The sequence below is a fragment of the Gopherus flavomarginatus genome, chromosome 8 (genome assembly GCF_025201925.1).
Source record: "Gopherus flavomarginatus isolate rGopFla2 chromosome 8, rGopFla2.mat.asm, whole genome shotgun sequence".
Lineage (NCBI taxonomy): Eukaryota > Metazoa > Chordata > Testudines > Testudinidae > Gopherus > Gopherus flavomarginatus.
This window is the reverse complement of record NC_066624.1, coordinates 66524115-66547323: the sequence shown is the minus strand read 5'-3', so window position 1 is coordinate 66547323 and position 23209 is coordinate 66524115. Positions and strand designations below refer to the sequence as shown.

Genomic DNA, 23209 nt, shown 5'->3' with positions numbered 1-23209 from the left:
ATGCTCCAAGGCCACCAAAAAATTTGTCCTGAGAACCTCTGCTCTAGGTGGCCCTGCCCATCCTATCCAGTTTGCCGAATCCAGTGATCATGGTAATAAAATAATTAAACCCTTTTGTGCCATTATTTTGTGCATATTCAGAGCCCTGCCTTTTAAGGCATCAGCGTTTTGAGTGCCGTGATATGACATAGAACATAAGGCTTTGTGGAACATTCCAGAGTACACAAGCCACTGTAATGTGTGTAGTTCCCTAAAATAATGTAGGATTTTTAACTTCTTCCCCTCTCAAAGATAATACAAATGGCTAATTTCTTGGATTTCTTATATAGAGTGGGTTTTGGCATAAACCTCCAAATAGTGAAATGCACAGACATGTTTTGAAAAAAATGTACGTAGAAAACTTGTCAATTATGAAACTGTATAACTTCATGGCTTCTATTGCTTCCTCTGCCATAGAACAGTTGCTCATTCTTTTGTGGGAATTCTCAAAGACAAACATTATGGTTCTGTGTTAACTGGGTTTTTTTCTCTGTAAAAGAATAATTAAGTTGGGACTTGTTCCTGCAATGTGCTGAGCATTCCGTCTCCAGTCCAGCGAAGTGAATAAGCTTAACTTTAAACATGTGAGAGGTTAGTAGGTCTGCTCATCTCCTTGCATTACTGAGTCCTGGGTGAGCACAGTGCCTGGTAGGATTGGGCCCTTAGATTCTACAGAAAGAGTTCCAACCTCAGCAAACAGCTTCACAGCCCCGCCTCTAGACTAGTGGTTTTCAAACTTATTTGATCATGCCCCCATTTCTTTGTGTCTGTAGTAGTTTTCCCTCACCTTGGTGCCCAGCCAGCTGCTGCTGCTCTCTTGCTGCCCAGCTCTGAAGGCAGAGTAGAGAGTGGTGGCTGTTGGCTAGGTGCTCTCCTCTGAAGGCAGTGCTGCCACAAGCAGCAGCACAGAAGTACGGGTGGCATGGTATGGTATTGTCCCCCTATTTCTCTGCTGCTGGTGGCGGTGTCGCCTTCAGAACTGGGTGGCTGCCTTCAGAGATTCAGCTGCCCAGCTCTGAACGTGTGCTGTAAGTTTTTTGTATGTTTATTCCCCCCAAAGTTTCTCATACACCCCCAGAATACATTCTATGCTGCGCCCCCAGTTTGAGAACCTCTGCTCTACATTGTATTACTAATGAAGGCAAAGTGTTGTATGACATTTGCAAAATAGTAGTTAGTCTCTTTGGAATATACAGTACTGACGAGTTACAATCTTTTTCAGTTCTCGAGCTGTTGGGATTCCAGTACTGTAGAACAAGATGAGCTGTTCCAAAATTGAATTTCTGCATAATACTGATCAATGTGGACACATCTGGAGCAAGGAAAATACCATTAATAGCTATTTGGTTTAAAAATTGCATGATCTTGTTCTCTAACACTGGAAGAAAGAGGAAATTAAACAGACTGAGAAAGAGGTAGTGCTGACACAGTGGAAAGAAAGATAGGGAGAAAAGAACCTGCTGCTAGGTTCCATGATTATCAGTACTATATCAATACCCAAGACAGATAGAAAAGAAAGCATTGCAGAAGGAAAAAAACAGGAACTTAATTTTCATTGAAAAAAATGATTCTAGCCCTTGTAGTAGCAAAGATAACTTTCTGAATGTAATTAGCTACAGTAATTAGGCTTATTTAATTACCCAATGAGGGGTAGCATGAGGGGAATGTCCAATTAATTAAAATTACAATAAGAATGTATACGTGGTACTTAAACTGTAATCTCTTTGGAGCAGGGACAGTCTTCGTTTGTACAGTGCCTGGCACAGTAGAGTCCTGGTTTATGATAGGACCTCTTACATGTTTCAGTAATATAAATAAGTGTGGTTTTTAATGTGAAAGTATCAATGTAAATGACTGCTTTGGTTGTATATTGAACAATGCATTTATAAATATTACATTTATTATTTATCACAGTGTGGGAGGGCCTGGGCTGAAACAGGGAATGCAAAAGATTTTTGGGATTTGGGGTCATGAGAGGAAAAAAGATAACTGGGGTGGGTAAATTGGAATACGTGAATAATAATCTTGACTGCCACTGATTAACTAAATGACTCCATTTCTCATTGCCTTGGTTTACTAATCTGTAAAAATGAATATAATCATAATTAGTTGCCATATCATTTTATAGATTACTAAACCACAACACTGAGAAGTGGAGTCATTTAGTTAATCCAGGGGTAGGCAACCTATGGCACATGTGCCAAAGGCAGCACGCAAGCTGATTTTCAGTGGCACTCACACTGCCCAGGTCCTGGCCATCAGTCCGGGGGGCTCTGCATTTTAATTTAATTTTAAATTAAACATTCTTATACATTCTGAAACCTTATTTACTTTACATACAATAATAGTTTAGTTATATATTATAGACTTACAGAAAGAGACCTAAAAAGTTTAAAATGCATTATTGGCATGCAAAACCTTAAATTAAAGTGAATAAACGAAGACTTGGCACACCACTTCTGAAAGGTTGCTGACCCCTGAGTTAATCAGTGGCAGTCAGATTTGTTCACAAATTCTGATCTGTAAACAGTGTGAAGTTTAAAAGGATACAGTCAATTTAAAAATTGCTTCTGGCCGAAAATACCAGCTACTGTTACAAGTAACATCCTAAGATACTAGAACGGAGAAAGATTGGAGAAACCTATTTTCTTTCTAGCTTAGTTTGTTTAAAGCAACACGAAATCTCATAATTAAAACTTGTAAAGCAATTTGAGAATCTCGGGTGAAATATGCTACGTACATATAAAGTATAATGAAGTGTATTTTAAGCAACCATCTGTCCACAAGCTTTTTATTAACAAGGAAAGGGGATATTATTATGCATGTGATTCTCTTTATGGTGATTCTCTTTATGAAGTAATTACAAGTAAAATGAGTTGGAGTGTGATGGCGAAGATGGAGTACAAATGTCAGGACTCGTCTACACTTACAGCACTGTAGCAGCAGTGAAGATGTTACCTATGTGGATGGAAGAGCTGCTCCCATTGGTGTAGGTACTCCACCTACCTGAGAGGTGGAAGCTATATCAATGGGAGACGCCCTCACCTTGACATAGCACTGTCTACCCTGGGGGTTATATCAGTTTAATTACATTGCTCAGAGGTATGGATTTTCCACACCCCTGTGTGACATAGTTATACTGACATAAGTTAGTAGTGTAAAGCAAGCCTCAGTAATTACAAGAAGAGTTGTGACTGCAAACAAGAGCACTAGTGCAGAGCTTGTCTGTCTGAATTATGAACAACCACTCTTGGTCTTCTGGGTTGAAAAATGCATTTTTAATTTAATCTTATTTTTATCTTTCTATTTAAACCTGCCCTCTGAAGCTAGCTGAGTAAATCTGAACTCACTGGAAAATCCTGAGAGATTTATTGGACAATCATTGAGCTGCTTCTCTTGGGAGCTACTTAGGGTGACCAGATAACAAGGATGAAAAATCGGGATGGAGTGGGGGGGTGTAATAGACATCTATATAAGAAAAAGCCCCAAATATCAGGACTGTCCATATAAAATCGGGACATCTGGTCACGCTAGAGCTACTCATCTATGCCTAAGAGAAGTGTGGCAGCCGTCTCAGTGATTTGTTAATAAGGTTTTGACATCAGTCCTGTCTCTTGAAGGTGACCTGCAGATGTGGGGATGGTGGAGAACTGGGCTGGAGCCCTTTTTAGCCTGTGAGGTATAAAGAGAGCCCTAAAGCTTCTTTTTGTTTTTTGTTTTTTTTTTTTAATGTAAATAATAGTTTGGTTCATTTTGAAAGCTTCTCCCCCCCCACTGCCATTTGTTTTTTATATTAGATGTTCAGGTTCTGTCTAGTGTGAAAGACTGTGATGACTGGTGTGCCAGTGAAATATGACAGTGTGAAAGCTGAGCATATGAGAGTGGAAGGGATTTTTAGGCAGACTGTTCTGAAACATGTTGATTAGTCTTAAAGTTAAGTGGGTTTTAACATTTTGAAAAAAGAACACACTTGTTAATTGACATTTTCACCCCCAGTTCAAGGTAAGAGCTATAACTATATACATCCTCCAAGATGAAGATGTTCCTAGGAAATCAGAGCTGGCATACCTGATATTTCTAAAGTTAAAAGCAAGCAGAAAATGCCATTTTGAAAATTAAAAAGAATCAGGTCCTCATTATACACCATAAAGAAGTAAAATAATATAAAAAAAAGCACAAATGCAATTAAAAAAAAATTCTTTCCAGATCACCTGTAGGTGCAGGCAGTCTGAAATATGTGAAGAAAGGTAGGAGGAATTGAAGGTGAGGATGCTGCTGCTTTCTTCTCTTTGAAACAATGATGCTCTTCATCTCTGCCTGTTTTTTTTGGATTCCAGTATAAACTACATCTCATAAATTGTAATGTCAGAAGGGACCACTGTTGGTCACTCCCTGTTAAACAGTTGTGCAAATCATTCCTCTCATTATATTATTTCTAGAGCTTGCCAGACTGTAGATATGATATATGTAATATTTCATTACTTCCTTGAAAATCACATTTTTGCCCTCATAATTTATTATAAAATAAATAAACCATAGATTATAATGGCCCTTGGATTTGTTTTCTTGGACTGTGCTGCTTCTGATGTAATGATATTCTAGCCTGGATGTTCCTGTCATCCTCTACTCTGTTCTTTTGTTCCTTTAAGAAATTGACTTTTGTAGTCAGAATATGTTTAGTCCCATTTGTGTAATGTGATCCTCTCTTCCTCTAGAGGGTGGGAGGCAGGAGTGGTGTAAAGAGTGGGCGCCTGGCTGAAACCCTGCTCAGTTCCCAGCGGAGTGAGTGCTCTGGAGGCTGGAATGTAAAGTATGTTCCTTTTCTCAGCTTCCTGATCTTGCAGGGAATGCAACTCTTGCAGACTACAGTGTATCTGGAAAGCAAGAATCTTCATGCTTTCGCTGTTGGGGGTATGCTTTATCTACATGGAGTGAAGGGTTCTGCTGATCGCAACATCATATATACATCGTAAACATCATGCATACCTCATATTGTTTGATGCACCATCTTGCAGGGGACCAACTTAGAGTAGCCAGGATCTGATATTAGTCTGCAGTAAAGGACTGAGTTCTTTGCTCGGAGATCACTGACCTCTTTTTCATTTCTACTGTTCTGTTCTGGTTTGACTGAGGAGCTTTATTGGTTTAAGTGGATAAGTTACTTGAAGAATGAGATTTTTAAATTCATCTCTTGGAAAATGGATCATATGTAGATTCTGTGTGCAAATCTGACACAGAATTAATCTCTGGTGCCAATCCTACCCACTGGCTTCAGTGGGTCATACCAGTGGGATACAGGAACAAAAGAATCTGGTTTGTTAGAATTGTAACAGAATGGCAGATTTTGGGTAACAGGCAGCACTTGGGCAGGATTCTGTCTATCCTGATTTAGCACTTCTGAGAACTAAGGGAGACTTCCAGAAGGAAAGTGACTCACTGAAATTTCAGTGCTTTTGTTCTCTCCAGTTGTCTTTCTGCACTCCCCTTCACAGTGGCATTGGGTGCTATGGCTGCCATGAGACTTCGGGGGCTGGCGTCCTCTAAGCTTTACCAACGCCGGCAGGATCGGCTGAGTGGCACAGGGTCACTGCTGAAAGACGAGACACGGGCAACAGCTGGGATACCTGGGTAGGTCTCTGAGACAAAGGGAATGGGATTGTTGGAATGTTTCTTAAGGCTCCATACATTTCTTTTGAAGCAGGCGGTGTCTGCAGACAGGCTTGGATTAGTGTATTTTTATTTCCGGATAGTTTATGAAGAAAAAGGTTTTCCTGGCACAGAAGCTATCAGTTTGTAACAATAACAGGAAATGAACAATGGCGAACCTTTCCCATTTGAAGCAACATACAGGGATCTTCAGACCCAGCAATGTTTCTAGTATTGCTAATAGTGTGGGTTTTAGGCACTGTGCTAGAACAAGGACCTAGTGTAAAATGCTGTAGTTGTTTTAAATGCTGAAAAGATTTTAGCATTGTTTGATTTCAGGCACATTTCTCCACATACATTGTTAAGAATGAGGCAATTGATTTTACAGATTCTAATTAACTTTGGAGTTTTCCAGCTTTCCTGGATGAGCTCTTTGACTTCTGCTGAATCTAAGCTTTCAATCAAAGAGAGAACTAATCTTCTAGGTTGCCTGTTCGTAAAGTAAATTTACCAAGGGTAAACTAAGGCTCTGCAGTAGCCTGTAGCCAGATGGCTCCAGTACTTGTGCTTCCACCCAGAGGTTTCCTGTTCTGCAGAGTAAAAACTGGGGACAGCTGTGTCAGTTTTCACAGATGTTAACAAGCACCCTGTGGTATTAGTCAAACTGGCAAGAATTAGATCAACTTTATTTTGGCTCTGCTTGGGAGAGGTCTGAGAAGCAGCAGAGGTGGACACTGGAGCTATTGCATTGGAGAAGAGGGCAGTGGTATGCAAAAGAGAGAATTCTCTCCTTCAGCAGCCAGAGGTGGTTTGAGGCTTCAGATTTATCAGACACTTACTAGGTGGTGAAGAATAAAATGGAGCCTCAAGTAGAATTCAGTGACAGCACCCTATAGAAATCTTAGTACCTTCTGTTTCCCAGTTGTTCATTAGTGGCTTGGATTCTAATCTTGGACAGTTGGGTCCTTCATCTTAGTTTAGTCCCCGCCTTTTAGCCCTCTGGCTGTTAAGTATCTGGTGAATTTTTCAAGCTTTATGTTCAAAGGGGTAGGGGTGAGTGAGTGTGTGTGTCTGTGATTAGGATATGGATGGGGTGTGTGGGCAAGTAAGAGAGGCTGATAGAAACCCTACTTCTCTTTTCTAACTTATCCTAAGAGAAGTTAGAAAAGAGAAGAAAGAGAGATTGGGAGGTGGGGAAGACAATGTAGGGGATAGAGATTACAGTGTACAGAAAAGGAGAGGGAAACGGATGTAAGGAGTTGGTTGGGAAGAAGGTGAAAAGGAGACAGACACTGAAACAATGCAGAAAAAATACACTGGGATCTATGATAGAAAATAAAAGAGAATATGAACTGAGGCCAGAAAGGGTAAGAAGATAGTCATTTTGCTAGTTAATATATTTTCACAAAGTAACAAGTTACATATAAATACAGTACACAAGTGTTATCCTTGTAAATTGCAGGAGTTATGGCTAGAGTGGTTTAGATGAAGGCCTAAGTATTTTTCACTTGGGCTAGTAGGCATGGTCTTTGGACAAGTAGATGTGCAATAATACATTTTTCAAGCCTGACTTTTATGGTTTAAAAAAACCAAAAACTTTACAATAGTATTGTTTTTACTCTACATATTTTCCTTATATTAATATAGCTCTCACGAGGCAGAAATTGTAACATGTCAGCAGTACAAAGCTAATACAGGTATAGGAGAACAAGATAGATTTTATTCTGGCTTGTATGTCATTAAATCAAAATATAGCTGACAATTTTGTTAAGAAGTTGGTATTTGGACAGTATTGCTGAGTTTTGTCATCGTGCCTGTTAAATGTAAAATGTATATGTGAGGTCACTACTGGAGATAGCGAGATGGTTTGGGCTGCAGTACCGTTGACATGCTGATAACACTTAGACCCAGACGCTTTGGTCACTTGTTTTTCCCATTGTCTGTCAAGAATGCAGCTTGAGTGAGGGCTTGTCTACACTTACCAGAAGATCAACACTGCGGCGATCGATGCATTGGCGGTCAATTTAGCAGGTCTAGTGAAGACCCACTAAATCGACCGCCAATTCCTCTCCCGTCGACTCCTGTACTCCACCTGATCAAGAAGAGTAAGGGGAGTAGACGGAGAGCATCTCCTGTTGACGTCGCATAGTGTGGACCCCGCAGTAAGTAGATCTAAGGTATGTCGATTTGAGTTATGCTATTCACATAACTCAAATTGCGTAGCTTAGATCGACTTCCCTTTAGTGTAGACACGGCCTAGGAGCTTGCTCTCTGAAGCTCTGTACAGACGTAACTGCAATGATGTTGATGGATAGGAACAAACACCATACATAGCAAGTGGTGCTTTGAGCATTGTCCTGCTAAACCCAGGGTTGTGAGTTCAGTCCTTGAGGGGGCCAGCTAGGGATCTGGGGCAAAAATCTGTCTGGATTGGCCCTGCTATAAGCAGGGGGTTGCACTATATGACCTCCTGAGGTCCCTTCCAACCCTGTTCTACGATTCTATAAGTGTCAGAGCTGATAGCCCATTAGGTTGAAGGGGTTAAGGTATGTTTATCATTTATAAGTAAGGTTATAACTGAGGAACTTTGATTTCATTGTCTTGTTTTGGATGCCCAGATAGCAGCAGTGGCCAAGAGTGCTCCCTCCGCCAAAATACTTTATTTGACTAGGAGATTGAGCCCCATTTACTTAACAATGCAGAATTCACTGTAAGCATCTATACTTTTGTCAATGCTAGACTAGATTACTGCAGTGCTTTCTGTATGTGACTATCCTTGTGCACTGTTCTTCCTGAATAGTCTTCAATGCGAATGTTTGCTGACTGAGTGGTAGATCACACAGTGGTCTTATTATACCTATGACATATAGTCTGTACTAGTTTCCATTTGCCTTCCAGGTGCACTTCACAATGCTGTTTTTGATCTCTAAAGCTATTTATGGTTTAGGACTTTACTCCTCTTATCAGTGGGGATACTCAAGAGCAGTGGTTCTCAACCATACTCAGAGGTCTTCCAAGGGGTACATAAAATCATCTAGATATTTGTCTAGTTTTAAAACAGACTACATAAAAAGCGTTAGTGAAGTCAATACAAACTAAACTAAAATTTCGTACAGACAATGATTTGTTTATACTGCTCTATATACTGTACACTGAAATGTAAATACAATATATATATTCCAGTTCATTTAATTTATAATTGTGTGGTTAAAAACAAGAAAGTAAGCAATTTTTCAGTACAAGTGTTCTGTGACAGTTTTGTATTTTTATGTCTGATTTTGTAAGCTAGTAGTTTTTAAGTTAGGTGAAACTTGGGTTATAGAAGACCAATCAGACTCCTGAAAGGGATACAGTAGTCTGGAAAGGTTGAGAACCACTGTTCTAGATTATGATTAAGGCTGTATTTTAGTCACAAGTATTTTTAGTAGAAGTCTTGGACAGGTCATGGGCAGTAAAGAAAAATTCATAGCTCGTGACCTGTCCATGACTTTTACTAGATACTTCTAACTAAAACTTGGGCCGGATGTGTGTGTGGGTGCTCTGGAGGGGTAGTCTGGGGGCACTGTGGGTGCTGGGTGTGGTGGTCCAGGACCCCCTCTGGCGCCGGAGGGTGCCAGGCAGTGGCATGCGGTCCGGGACCCCTGCTGGTGCTGGGGGAGGGAGGGAGAGTTGGCAGGACTGGCAGGCTCTCTACCCGGTTCCAACCAACGTGTCTCTGCAGCTCCTAGGGGGAGAGGTGGCCAGGAGGGCTCCACACGCTGCTCCAGCCACAAGTGCTGGGAACCGCAGCCAATGGGAGCTGCGGGGGCAATGCCTGGGCAGCGCCCTGAGCCCTTTGTCCTCTCCACCTAGGAGCTGCAGGGACATGCTGGCCACTTCTTGGGAGCCCCCCCAAGGTAAGTGCTGCCCTGCATCCCAACCTCCTACCCCAGCCCTGAGCCCCCTCCAACACACCCAAACTTCTGCTGCAGCCGCTGCAGAAGTCATGAAGGTCACGGAAAGTCACGACTTCTGTGACAGACACGCAGTCTTAATTATAATCGGGGGGGGGAGGGGGATTCTTTTCTGGGCTGTAAATGACTGTTTTTAAGTCTACTGTTTGCTCGCTGAGAATTCTTTTTTGAAGGATACTTTTTGTGGTTTTCTTCCCCAAAATATAAAAAGCCCCAATGTTTAGAGCTCCTTCTTAAGGCAAATGATAACAATCCCAGGGCTGTGCTGATATCAGTTGATGATGGTGAATGACAGGCATATTTGGGCATGACTTTTTTAAATATGTTATAGAATTGACTAAACTTTTAGTTATACATAGTGAAGATGAGAAATATAATCTGTTAAATGAAATTTATTGAAGATGACTGAAAAGGCACTTCCTTGGTTTAAGGGGAATACTATAAATTAAGGCCATTTCAGGAAATTCACCAAGCATGCTGCTGTGTTGAGAAAGAGGTGGAAGAGGAACTCTTGAGTACCTGCTATAGGTACTCAAGATACCCCTGTGTGAAATCCAGGACACATCCATAAATGCATTGTGTCTCTTAAGCAGCTGTGTGGTGGCAGTTCTCCTTTGGGATACCACGCAGACATTGTGTTCCCTGTAGCCTGCTGGAATGTGTAAAGGAGCAGTGGATATTTGCTTTATTGAACCTCTGGCCCACTCACATAACTAACAACAGTAGCAGCCAGACAGAGGGATAACCAGAGACCCTGGACTCCCTTGTTAATTTGTCCTTATGGCTGTGAACTGCACTGAACACCTTGTTTCATTTTTATCCATTAGAGTGTGGATGAGAGGTCGTGGAGTGACAGACTGAACATGCATCACTGGTTAAGCGGAAGGAATAAGAATATGTGTGCAGTTCCATTTGAGTGTTAGGCCGGAAGGGAGGGGAAAGAGCCAGGTGTGCTAAAAGAAGCACAGTCAACTTGAAACCTAGTCGTGTTTTAAAAATCCAAAAAAAAGAGAGTTTAAATCTGTTTGTTCTCTCTAGTTGCTGTGGGAAATCCTATGTAAGCAAAAGAGGAAACAAAGTTTGCTGGGGGGATATAAAACTACATGTACAGGGCTGTCAAATGTGTGTGTAGTATAGACATTGAACAAAGAAATATTTTTCTCTATGCTCAATTCCAGTAATCTTAAATGTTACTTGTTATAAAAATTGCACAAGCTGGTAGCGTAGCTTTCAAAGAAAGAGTACCTTCATTGGTTTCATTTCAGATAAAAATCACTTTGGACAATAAGGATTTGGGGGAAAATGTTAAGGGGAGTTGGGAGATTTTAGTAGTGAGATATTTTCTCTTATTTTTTTTGTGTTATTCTGTTAATGTGAGTCATACTCTAGCAGTATCCCAGTACAAATTTCTGTGTCCTTGTCTACACTAAGGATTTCCATAAAAAATCTTCCCTATCAGTGCTACCACTGATTCAGCTGAGCCAGTAGGAATTTTAATGAAGACAAGATGGCTTCCTACATTTCTGCCTTTTTATTGCCTTACAACTTTAACTGACATGATGGTGTAAATATGGAACCTTCCAGAGCCTTGTCTACTCAATGGCTTCCACTGGTGGAGCAGAACCAGTGGGAATTTTTTTTTATAAAATTCTCTAATGTATGGTGGTGCCTCTCTCCAGATTCTTGTAGCATCCATCTCTGTTATCTTAGCATCTGTTTATCGCACTCTTTCTTTCAACACTTGTTGGATATTCAGCCCATCACTAAGTTAAAGCAACTCTTCAGACAAGTGCAGAGAGGGTGAAGATTAACCTTCTTCGGCACTAAAGCAAATGCATCCATCTTGAGTGGTGGGAAATGATTGATGTGAAGCAAAATGTTTTGTCCCATGACAATATGTCAGGACTCTTGTTGTCGCCCCGCCCCCACCCACACCTCCTAATCAAATCAAATCCCAAACCTCTAGTCATTATTTCAAAACTCAGTTTCTGCAATGTGCTGTTTTGTGACAGAAATCCCTCTTGGATTTGCAGCTGAGCCATGTCTCTCATGTACCCTAGTACCATGAGAGTGATGCTATAATAACACTCATTCCATTGCAAGAGTTTTCAAAAGTAAGGGAGTAAAACTGGTCGCCTCATCAGAAATGCTGCAACTGATCTTTCACTAGCCTTATCTTCCTTGTTTTTGCATCCATATTCTGCATACTGACTCCCACTAATCCATTCAAATGTAATAAAACATATGGAGATATACCTATCTCATAGAACTGGAGCGGACCCTGAAAAGTCATCAAGTCTAGCCCCCTGCCTTCACTAGGAGGACCAAGTACTGATTTTTGCCCCAGATCCCTAAGTGGCCTCCTCAACGATTGAACTCACAACCCTGGATTTAGCAAGCCAATGCTCAAACCACTGAGCTATCCCTCCCACCAACCTCATTTGAGGTTGTCCTTTGTACTTTCTTTGTAGTGCCACTATTTGCCTTGTATCAGAGGGGTAGCCGTGTTAGTCTGGATCTGTAAAAGCAGCAAAGAGTCCTGTGGCATGCATCCGACAAAGTGGGTATTCATTCACGAAAGCTCATGCTCCAATATGTCTGTTAGTCTATAAGGTGCCACAGGACTCTCTGCTACTATTTACCTTTCTCGATTCAGGGTCACCAACTCCACATAATTGCTAAGGTTTTTGGTGGAGATGTTTTGAAAAGAGGAAGGAGCAGCAGAAAAGTCTCACAGCTGTTGGGTTTGTTTTAACAGTCTTCTCATTGTGTGATGTCCCAGACTCTTCTTCTGAAGGAAGAGAAGCCCAATTTGCTGACTCTATAAAATATTTCTAAATCTGATAGTGATTTAGCTTGTATGTCACCTTAACTACTGCCTGTAATTTTCACTTCACATAAAGTATGTTCAGAGGGTGTTACTAGAGTTTAGACCAGTGCTAGTGTCCAGCAGAACATACTTTTAAAAAGTCTGAGTATTTGTATATTTATCTGAGAAACCTATTCCTGATTAGAATGGTACATAACATGCTCCCATGAAATGTCTGCATTTTAAAAACTGATCAGTAAAAGTTATGACGCAAACTGGTGAAAGACTGGAAAATTCTTTGCTCAGGTGCTGCCCTGCTCTCTTATTGTTGTGCCATTTTTGGTCACAGTGCTGGAAGTTCAGGATGTTTTGTCATTTACTTTGTTTTAATTGTCTTTCCTGTCTTTGTGTTACAAGCTTATTATTTAAAGAGGGGGGACATCTGTGTTTGATATCTGAGTACAACACAGTAAATTAGTGAATTGCTTGGAATAAATGTAGCTTTTCTAGTTTGAGGGTATATTCTGTGGAAAAGACTTGTATTTTAGCATCTTGTGGCTGTTGTTGAGATTGTTTTAAAGTTAAAAGTGAGGCTAAATTCTTTTTTCGTTTTGAGATCAAAGGAATAAATGTCTTCAGTAAAACTGAAAGAAGTGTCAGGAGTGAACAGCTAAAGAGAGTATAGAACTCAGCTCATGATTATGCAAGATCCATTGTTAAGTCCTCTCTATCTTACAGATACAAATCAGGGAATCCATTTATGATACAATTGTCCTCTGACTTGGGTGCAACACAGCTGTCATGTATAATGTACTCAGGAACTTACGTTCCCTACAGATTTCAGCTCTGTTGTAACTGAGGCAGGGAACAATCATGGTATCAATAGGTACCCCATTGTAAGTGTTGTGTAGATGGGGCCTCAATGGCTAAGAGAGCTCACCAACCAGCTGCAAATTCATTGCCTCCCGGAGGGGTGGAGTGGGACAGGGAAGAGAAGAGGAGTAGGTATGTGCTTGACCAGCTGTGCTCTTCTCTGCATTAGGAAAATTATTCTTGGAATACAGAATGGCTCTAGGAACTGATCTCTAGATTTCCATCTGCTATTTTACTCATTCATTTATTCCCTGGCATGACTGTCAAAATGGAACAGAGGTCCTTAATACGTGGAATTGGCTGAAAGTTTTTCTGTAATACGTGGGACATAGTTTAGCATTCTTTAAAACTGATAACTTTTCAGATGATCTCCGTAGGAAATATTTGTTTGGCCATATGTAAAACTATGTATAGTTCTTTGTACTTTTTGTAGTAGTTTTATTTTCCTGGTTACATACTTTTTTTGTTTGTTGCCTCTCATTGGCACAAGGATTGTCCTTTTCCTCTCTGTCTGCAGGAATTAATAAGGATTTTTACCATCACCCTTTACATTTTCTCTACTTTGTCTTCCTCACAGTTCTGAGACCTGCATCATAGCTAGGCTTGGAAGGATTTGATTTTTATTGGTAAATATCAGTAAATGTCAATTTCACCGTATACACAAATGGACAGAAAAGTCCATCAATAATAATTGAAATTTACCAATAGATAAAGTAAAAATGCTGCATGAGAATTTAGGAGAATTTGATTCAAGGACATTTACTGTGTATATTTTCCCATGTGATGTTGACAATTTGTGTTTTAATAGTTATAAAGCTTTAACTTTTTGAATCTAAGCATGTGCTGTAATTTAAATAACTATTGTTGACCCCTCCCCATAATTTCCCACAACTGTGAGTGATAAAAATTGGAAAAAAAGACTTAAACCCCATAATTTTGCACAATGGTGAGCATTTAAATCAATAAAAATAAAAATACTGAAAAATAAATATTGACATTATCTGTTGAAATTATAATATATAAAATCAAATTCTATCAAGCCTAATCATAGCCAACGTCCTAGCCAGCTAGGACTGGAAGAGAGACTTCCATTAGTGTTGGTTCTAGCTGGCTGGAGGAGTTGCATTGGAAAGATGCAAGGTACTTCCCTTTTCTTCCGTCTGAGGTGTGTGCCTGTGCATAGAATACACTGACTTAATGGTACTCCCACCCTATGAGTAAGAGTTTTGGACTAACAACTGAGCATAGACTCCCTGCATGGCAGCACACAGGATTACCAATAGGCCACTGAGCTGGACATATGGTATATTTGTGTGGTATATATTTTGGCTGTGTATGTAGTATGTAACATGGTATACGTACATTTACTTACTATTTCCCCCTCTAGATTACTGGGTCCTATTGTGCTTAATCATTAAGGAACAGATCATTTGTATTTTTGCACCTCTTGGGCCAATATGATGACATCTACACAGTCCTCGTGCTTATAATTTTCAAGGAAATCCTGTTTACAGTTGCCAGTTTCTTTAAACTTAGATACATTTATCAGTTAACTTTTTTTTGTCTTCCAAATCCCAGAAGTGTTTAGACTATACTACCTAGTTTAGCTGTTATTCACCCTCTTTGCTGCTTCTCACAATCTAATGCAGTAACAGGGATGTTGGGACATCTGGAATGGTCTTACAGGGTTCTGGGTTTGATGGAGTCTACAGTTGCTCTTTTGCAGTAAGAGTCATGGGTGTTGTGTATGTATAAAAATAAATCCCATAACTTTTGACATTTTCTCATTTTTGTGAGTGGGTGGGCTGAATGAATTTCTTTGACAGCTGCAAGTTAAATCCTGAGCTGCATTTCGAAGTTGCCACACAAAAGAACAGATCATTTGACTCTCAGTGGGAGCTCTAATTTCCTACAGGGTTATGAGGCTTTTTTACTGAAGGCAGTTCGTACTTCTACAGTCCTCAAACCTATTTGCCTGAATAAGGGCCTTTACAGTCCTGCTTTCATGAATGAGGGGTTCAGAGATTAGACCCTAAATTTCCATTATCTTTTTTTTTGCCGACACTCCCATGTGACTTTTCCCTAAAACCTCTTGTGACAAATAGTGCTTAGTAGGTAGTAGGAATTATCCCTCTAGACCTAACTAAATCATCTGCATTTTACTCATCGCAGGAATGCGACTGTGCAGATTGCAAGCTGAGGGCTCAGAACACAGTTATCTAATGCCAGCCAGTTCCAGTCTTGCAGTATTGGGGCAATAGGACCCAGTGTAATGTCAGTGGAAGGTGGTGGGGAGCCAGGCTCTTTCTGAGAGAGCAACTAAAATAAATTTAAAATGGAAATGTAAGTAGCAGATTTTTTTCATAACTTAAACTTTGTAATCAAGGACAACCAGAAACGTGCTTCGTTGTGTTTAGTGTTGGGCACATAGGGTGTATCATATCATATATGGATCTCTGACAGTCATAAAGATTAGAGGATTAGTCATGTTGTCCAAGGATATTAGAGACACAAGGTGAGTGAGGTAAAGTAATATATTTTATTGGGCCAACTTCTGTTGATAAAAGAGAAAACTTTTAGCTATGCAGACCTCTTCTTGAGATTTGATATTACCTCACCCACCTTATCTCTCTAGTCATAGAAGCTGTCATTTCCCCCCACCCCTCTAATCTCTTCTCATAACACAGAAGATGAATGAGAGGAGCAGTAATTACAGTTTTACGCTTAGAATACTGTCTGCCTTTTTTATTGTTTATCTTCCTCCTTGCTATTTCCCCCCCCCCCCCCATGTTGTCTAGATCAAGCCTCTGAACCCAGGGACCAAGAGGTTTTTTTTATTTTTTCCAGGTTGATTTTGAGTGAGTGTTCAGTGGTGGAATTATTGTATTAAAATCCTGCCATTTTGAACCTTCCTGGCCTGTGATTTAGCTGAAACAAAGCTGTGACTGGAAACAAATTTGATCAGATCCCAAGGATGGCCTCTGGGTTTTGCTACAAACACTGACATTTTGGGGTGACTGTTCCTGTGCTGCCCCAGCAGAGCTCAGGCAAATGTCTGGAGTTTCTGTAAACCGTGAGTTGTGGGCCACAAGGTTGTAGGATTTCCTGTCTATTCATAATTTTTGTGAGATTCTAAGTGTAAAGGCCCATTTGTACTGCAGGGAGGAAACAAAATCCATTTTAATGCCTCTAAATTAGTATTATTGATTCTAATCTAATCAATGGGCCTGGTTCGCCTTTGGCTTATACCTATGCAAAATGGATGTAAAGTGTTTCCACCAATGAGAGTGGGGAATTTTAATTTGATACATTTTTCAGCCATTTTATATTCACTTTGTAGGACTGTAGATGACTATACAAGACGCAAGGCATTGGAGAATCAGGCTTCTGTCTTCCATGTCTGTTTTTCTGCTGGCACCTCTAACTGGTCAGAGGAGAGAGAAGCTGCAACTACTAGAATACACTTATTGATTTCTTGTTTAAAATAAATATTTGCAGAAAACAAGATGATCCAGAATAATGTTAACAAAAGAAATCTAGCTGTCTACTGCAGCACAGATATTGACCTCTTGCTTTAGGGAAAGACAGAACAGCCACCACTGTGGTCTTTTATTTTATGCATAGCATGAAGCAAAGATGAACTAGCATTACAAATAAAGTGAAAGAAGAAGAAGAAATGTACGCAGGGCATAGGCAAGTGTTGATTTAAAACTTTTATATCACCCCCTCAAGTATTCTGTATATACAACATATGCTACAGGATGGCTATTTTACAAATGTCTGAGTGTCTTAAAAATTGGGTTTGTTTTTCATATGCATCAACCTGTAATGCTACCATCACTCCAATCATGCAGAGCTCAGAGGGAACAACAAAAACATCTAAAAAATAAAAATAAAAAATAGCTTTACTATACCTAAAAATGTTACCATGGATGATGTTGCACTCCATATGTTTATGGAAATACACTTAGGAGTGTAAATATAATGTAACTGGAGTATGCTTTATGCAAAAGGTCTCTTGTAAAGGTATCATTACAAAGCTTTCAGAGTAGCAGCCGTGTTAGTCTGTATCTGCAAAAAGAACAGGAGTACTTGTGGCACCTTAGAGACTAACAAATTTATTTGAGCATAAGCTTTCGTGGGCTACAGCATCCAAAGAAGTGGGCTGTAGTCCATGAAAGTTTATGCTCAAATAAATTTGTTAGTCTCTAAGGTGCCACAAGTACTCCTATTACAAAGCTTATAAACTACTGTGTGTATTGATCCTATTTATATGTATATATCATTCTTGTATCTGAAACTAAAAATATTAAGTATTTCTCTAAGGTCTTATTGTAATTATGTAAAGTGTGGGCCATTAATAATGGCTTGGAATCTTGATGGCTCCCATTAACAAGGACAATTGGTTGTAAATGGCTCAGTTTACTTGGAAACCTTCCTAAGTATGTGCAGGCCAACCCTGAAAGAATGGAGAATGAGGTCTTACAGTGGCATCCTTCCTAAACCTTGTGCTTTTCCATTTAGAAGGAAGGGTGAGAACCCAGAAAGAGAGAGAGGATTCTCACCTCCTGCCAAAGCTATAAAAGGGGATGGAACAGAACAAAGGGGGCTGCAATCATGAGAAATACTCTAATTAGCACCTGAGCTGGAACTTATAAGAACTATGCCAGGGGAAAGGATTGAGCCCAGAATAAGAAGGAGTCTAGTTTGTGAAAGAAGCTTATTGGAACATCTCTGAGGGTGAGATTTACTTGTATTCAGTTTCTCAATGCAGTGTTTCCCAAACTTGGGATGCTGCTTGTGTAGGGAAAGCCCCTGGCAGGCCGGGCTGGTTTGTTTACCTGCTGCGTCCGCAGGTCCGGCCAATCGCATCTCCCACTGGCCGTGGTTTGCTGCTCAAGGCCAATGGGAGCTGCTGGAAGTGGCAGCCAGTAAGTTCCTCGGCCCACGCCTCTTCCAGCAGCTCTCATTGGCCTGGAGCAGTGAGCCGCGATCAGCCGGACCTGTGGACGTGCAGGTAAACAAACCGGCCCGGCCCACCAGGGTCTTTCCCTACACAAGCAGTGTCCCAAGTTTGGGAAACACAGTCTTAATGTATTAGGCTTAGACTTGCGTGTTTTTGCTTTATTTTACTTGGTGACTTATTTTGTTTTGTCTGTTATTACTTGAAACCACTTAAATCCTACTTTTTATTCTTAATAAAATCCCTTTTGTTTATTATTGAATGCAGAGTGATTAATACCTGGGGGAGCAAACAGATGTGCATATCTCCCTATTAGTGTTATAGAGGGTGGACAATTTATGAGTTTACCCTGTATAAGCTTTATACAGAGTAAAACAGGTTTATTTGGGGTTTGGATCCCATTGGGAGCTGAGTGCTTGAGACAGGAGTACCTGCTGAGTGGTTTTCAGTTAAAGCCTGCAGCTTTGGGGACATGGTTCAGACCCTGGGTCTGTGTTGCAGCAGGCTTGCGTGTCAACAAGACAGGGTTCTGGAGTCCCAAGCTAACAGGGAAAAGGGACTCAGAGGTAGTTTCAGCATGCCAAGTGACAGTCCCAAGGGGGTCTCTGTGATCGAACCCGTCACACCATTTTAAATTCAGATGCTCAGTACTCCAGATTTTAAAATAAAGCTGATCCCATTAGGAAACTGGGAATCTTCCCCATTTTTTGAAGTTGCCATTCCTAGCCCTGTAGGGACATGAGAGATAAGGCTTTAACGCTATGACATTTTAATACATAGAACACCTGGACTCATGTTTTCCCATCCGAGGCCTCAGGCAAGTGTGATGTTTGTTGAAAGGGGATGGGGCAGTTATAAATTTGAGGAGAAAAGGAGAAAACATTTCTCTGCAGGGGTTTTCATTTATTTTGTGTTTTAATGGAGGGTATCTGGAGTAAGTTGGTAGGATGGGGATTTGTGGACAGAGGGTGGGCAAGGTGGTCAAAGATGAAAGATAAATGAATCCATCATATAGCTCTGCAAATTACTATGTGGTTGTTACCTCCACTTGTGTCAGATGTAAACAGATATCTGATGCTGATTCTGAATAACTTGTTTATTCCATTCCCTTGCATGCCGCATTATTTTCATTGTGCTTATTTGTGCAAAAAGGGATGAAAAGATGTTGGTGACTGTAATGTTACTTGTGTGGTGTATGCATATTCATTTGATAGCTGTGACATTGCCCATGTTCTGACTCTGACCTTTATTTCCTCCTCAGTAATATGTCTGATGCCCTCGCAAATGCAGTGTGTGAGCGCTGCCAGGCTCGCTTTGATCCCTCGGAGAGAATCGTGAACAGCAATGGGGAGCTCTATCATGAGAACTGCTTTGTCTGTGCTCAGTGTTTCCGACAGTTCCCAGATGGACTCTTCTATGAGGTAAGGTGTGAAGCTATAGAAAGTTTTTTGACTTCCCCCTTTAAAAACCCAATCCTGGGAGATGCTGAGTATCTCTGGCTGTCAGTGAACGCTGTGAAAACTGAGAGTACTCAGCATCTGACAAAATAAAGCTTCAAGTGTCATTCTTTGCCCACCTACTATCAGTGTTTCTGTCTGCCTTTTCCTTCCCAGTGTAACTAGCCCTTTCAGAGGGCTGGGTCAGACATTGCTGCTAAATCTGAAGCAGCAGGGGCCTCTAAGTCACCGGAGTGAGGGGCTACTTTGTCAGGTCAAGGTGAAATGCTCATGGTCCAATGCCACATGATATGGAAGTGTGAGATGCTCTATGCTGACTGAGAGATCAATGGAGATAACTGTAATTCCCTGCAGATATGAAATCATAGAATCATAGAACTGGAAGGGACCTCGAGGGGTCATCTAGTCCAGTCCCCTACACTCAAGGCAGGGCTAAGTATTATCTGGACCAGGGGTAGGCAACCTATGACACGCATGCCAAAGGCGGCACGCGAGCTGATTTTCAGTGGCACTCACACTGCCCGGGTCCTGGCCACCGGTCTGGGGGGCTCTGCATTTTAATTTAATTTTAAATGAAGCTTCTTAAATGTTTTAAAAACCGTATTTACTTTACATACAACAGTAGTTTAGCTATATATTATAGACTTATAGAAAGAGTCCTTCTAAAAAATTTAAAATGTATGACTGGCACATGAAACCTTAAATTAGAGTGAATAAATGAAGACTCAGCAAACCACTTCTGAAAGATTGCCGACCCCTGATCTAGACCATCACTGACAGGTTTTTGTCCAACCTGCTCTTAAAAATCCCCAATGATGAAGATTCCATAAGCTCCCTAGGCAATTTATTCCAGTGCTTAACCACTCTGACAGTTAAGAAGTTTATCCTAATGTCCAATCTAAGCTGCCTTTGCTGCAATTTAAGCCCATTGCTTCTTGTCCTATCCTCAGAGTTTAAGAACAATTTTTATCCCTCCTCCTTGCAATAACCTTTTATGTACTTGAAAACTATTGTCATGTCCCCCCTCGAGTCTTTTCTTCTCCAGACTAAACAAACCTAATTTTTTCAGTCTTCTCTTTTTCAGCCTTCTCCTTCTATGTCATGATCTTGGCTGATGTGAGCATATAGGAACTGTTTCTTTAAAAACCATAGCAGGAAGCCAGGCAGGAGGGTCTGGGATAGGAAGAAGCATTGTAGCTGTAGGATATTACCATTTTCCTTATTTTAATATAGCTGCTTGTTTAGGGTGAGAGAAAAGTGACGCTGTGATTTTTACCATTATCATGTGACCACTAAGATACATTTCAGGTTCCCACATCCTCATATTGCCAGGAAATCACTGTCAATTATTCCTTCAGTTCTGCACAAACGCATACTCTGTATCTGGACTTGTTACTCATTCCTCTCCCACTTTCTTCCCCTGGCTCTTTCCTCCAAGTTGGTGGGGCAGACGATGTGGGAGATTGTCCACAGTATCTTATCTTTTCAGGGAGGGTCCTATTCAGATTGCTTCAGTGGGGCTCCATATTAGCTCAAATAGGTCCTGTGCTGTCAGCAGTCCCCTCTGGCTTTTCCCTTCCCATAGGCTTCTGTCTCTCTTAACCTTGAAATGATCACACTCTAAACTAGCTTTATGTTTAAATGTACTGCTGTCTTCCTCCTTGGGAAATCTATCTGGCCAGTTGACCAGTAATGGGAAGACTTTCTGGGGATGCAGAATTTCAGTTCCCTAATCTTGTTGATTTCCATTTCTTTTGATCCTAAGCTTTATTATCATTGACTTGACTGACAAATCCAGAGTTTTGTTAAAGTCATTTCCCCCTCATCCCGGCTAAACATAAATTAAGTGAAATTAGGATGCAGTGGAACAGAAAAATATATATTTAGAATATAAAACTAAATTAAAAAACATACATCAGCACATTAAGATAGAGGACTGAACCATGCAGACTTTGGGAAATTCATAATGCAAGATTCCTATATCAATGTTAACTCGACCACATTGCATGCACATCCTGTTTATTAAAAGGCACGTTTTATAAAGTCTAAATTTCTGGCCAGATTTGACCTGAAAGCATCCTTTTAGGGCCCAGTTTTCAGATGGATCTCAGTTTCACGCATATTAAAATTGTCCCTGTGTTTTGTTCATATAAAGTTTTAGGCATAAATACTAGCATAGAGATGGATAAGTAATTAACCTGCAAGCACAGATTAGGACAGGTACTTAAATACCTAAATGGTAGAATTTGCATCCACAATTAATTATGGTTGCAAATAATGTGGGCATAATTTCTGTGGGAGTCTAGTGCACCAGAGAAGAAAATGGTCTCCTTTGAAAAGCTGGGGCTTAACTTTTCTGTCAGAATCTTCACTTCTTAATTTCCTGATTTTGCATGTTCAGTTCCTGAGCTCTAATACTGCACTAACTTAAGTTTCTGTATTTAATTTCCTTTTTTTTTTTAATAGGAAAAGTGGGTGATGGGAGAAGGGGAGGAAGGAAAAATAATGTGCTCAACATTGCATATCGGAATAGGCATGACTGGGTTCTTGGGTCTTCTGAAAATTTGGCACAAGGTTTCTCAAGTTGGGTAACCAAAATTAGTGAACTTGTCTGAAAATTGGCTGTAAATTTTTCTATAGCACATATACAAACATGTAATTTGAAAACTATCTAATTTTTAAAATGCTAAGCTCTTTTTTATTTTCCATGTGGACAACAGTCATGTCGAGTTTGAGCTCTTTTGAGGTACATGAACCCAGAAAAAAAAGGACAAGAAAAGCTAATTATAGGAGTAGTGGTGTTCTGTGTATGTTCTGGTTTTGCTCTCCCCTGCACCTTTGCCCACATTAAACATACCTGCATTGATTTGGCTCCATTGTCCAAGAAAATTCTCCATGGGGCTGAGACAAAGTATGGAAAGTGTCACCTTCGAAGGATTTTTTTTCAAGGCAATGACAAGCAAGAATGGGTTGGAAATGAAAACACTTGCTTAACCTTTACAAGTTTGTCACCTGCAAACTCTAATAATGGTATGAATTTTTACAGTGGACAGTTTGTGATTCACTGAGGATTTTCTCTCCTTTGTTTCGTTAACAGTTTGAGGGTCGAAAGTATTGTGAGCATGATTTCCAGATGCTGTTTGCACCCTGCTGTGGGCAATGTGGTAAGATCTCCATGTGCAAAACTATCTAGTCTCTTCTCTTCCCTGGGTGGAAGTCGTGAGGCAGAGGATCACTGGGGATGAAAATTTTAACCCAAGGGTCATCCTAAGCATCAGGCTCTCTGGACAGTAACAAAGAATTACTCTGGCAGTGGTTAGGAATGAAGATGTTCTTCTGGTACTCTTGTGGGAGGAAGTGGTATTTTCAGCAAGTCAGAATATACTGGGCCTTGTACAAGGCATTGAAAAGGAATGGGGGTGGATGTGGGGGAGGGATTTTTTGCTCAAATTTGGTTCTGCTTACAACT

The 23209-nt window shown here is 40.5% G+C and overlaps 1 protein-coding gene across 4 annotated transcripts in view; it reads left to right on the top strand.

Moving 5' to 3' along the window:
• LIMS2 (LIM zinc finger domain containing 2) overlaps positions 1–23209 on the top strand; it is a 54420-nt gene that overhangs the window by 3536 nt on the left and 27675 nt on the right. For 3 of the 4 annotated variants that reach the window (XM_050965297.1, XM_050965298.1, XM_050965301.1), the window contains exons 2-3: positions 19545–19704; positions 22838–22904. In XM_050965297.1, the coding sequence (XP_050821254.1) occupies positions 19549–19704; positions 22838–22904 (223 nt within the window). In that variant the 5' untranslated portion in view covers positions 19545–19548. Of the gene's footprint in view, positions 1–17844; positions 18061–19544; positions 19705–22837; positions 22905–23209 lie in introns of all 4 variants that reach the window. The other variant, XM_050965299.1, reaches the window with a different exon arrangement.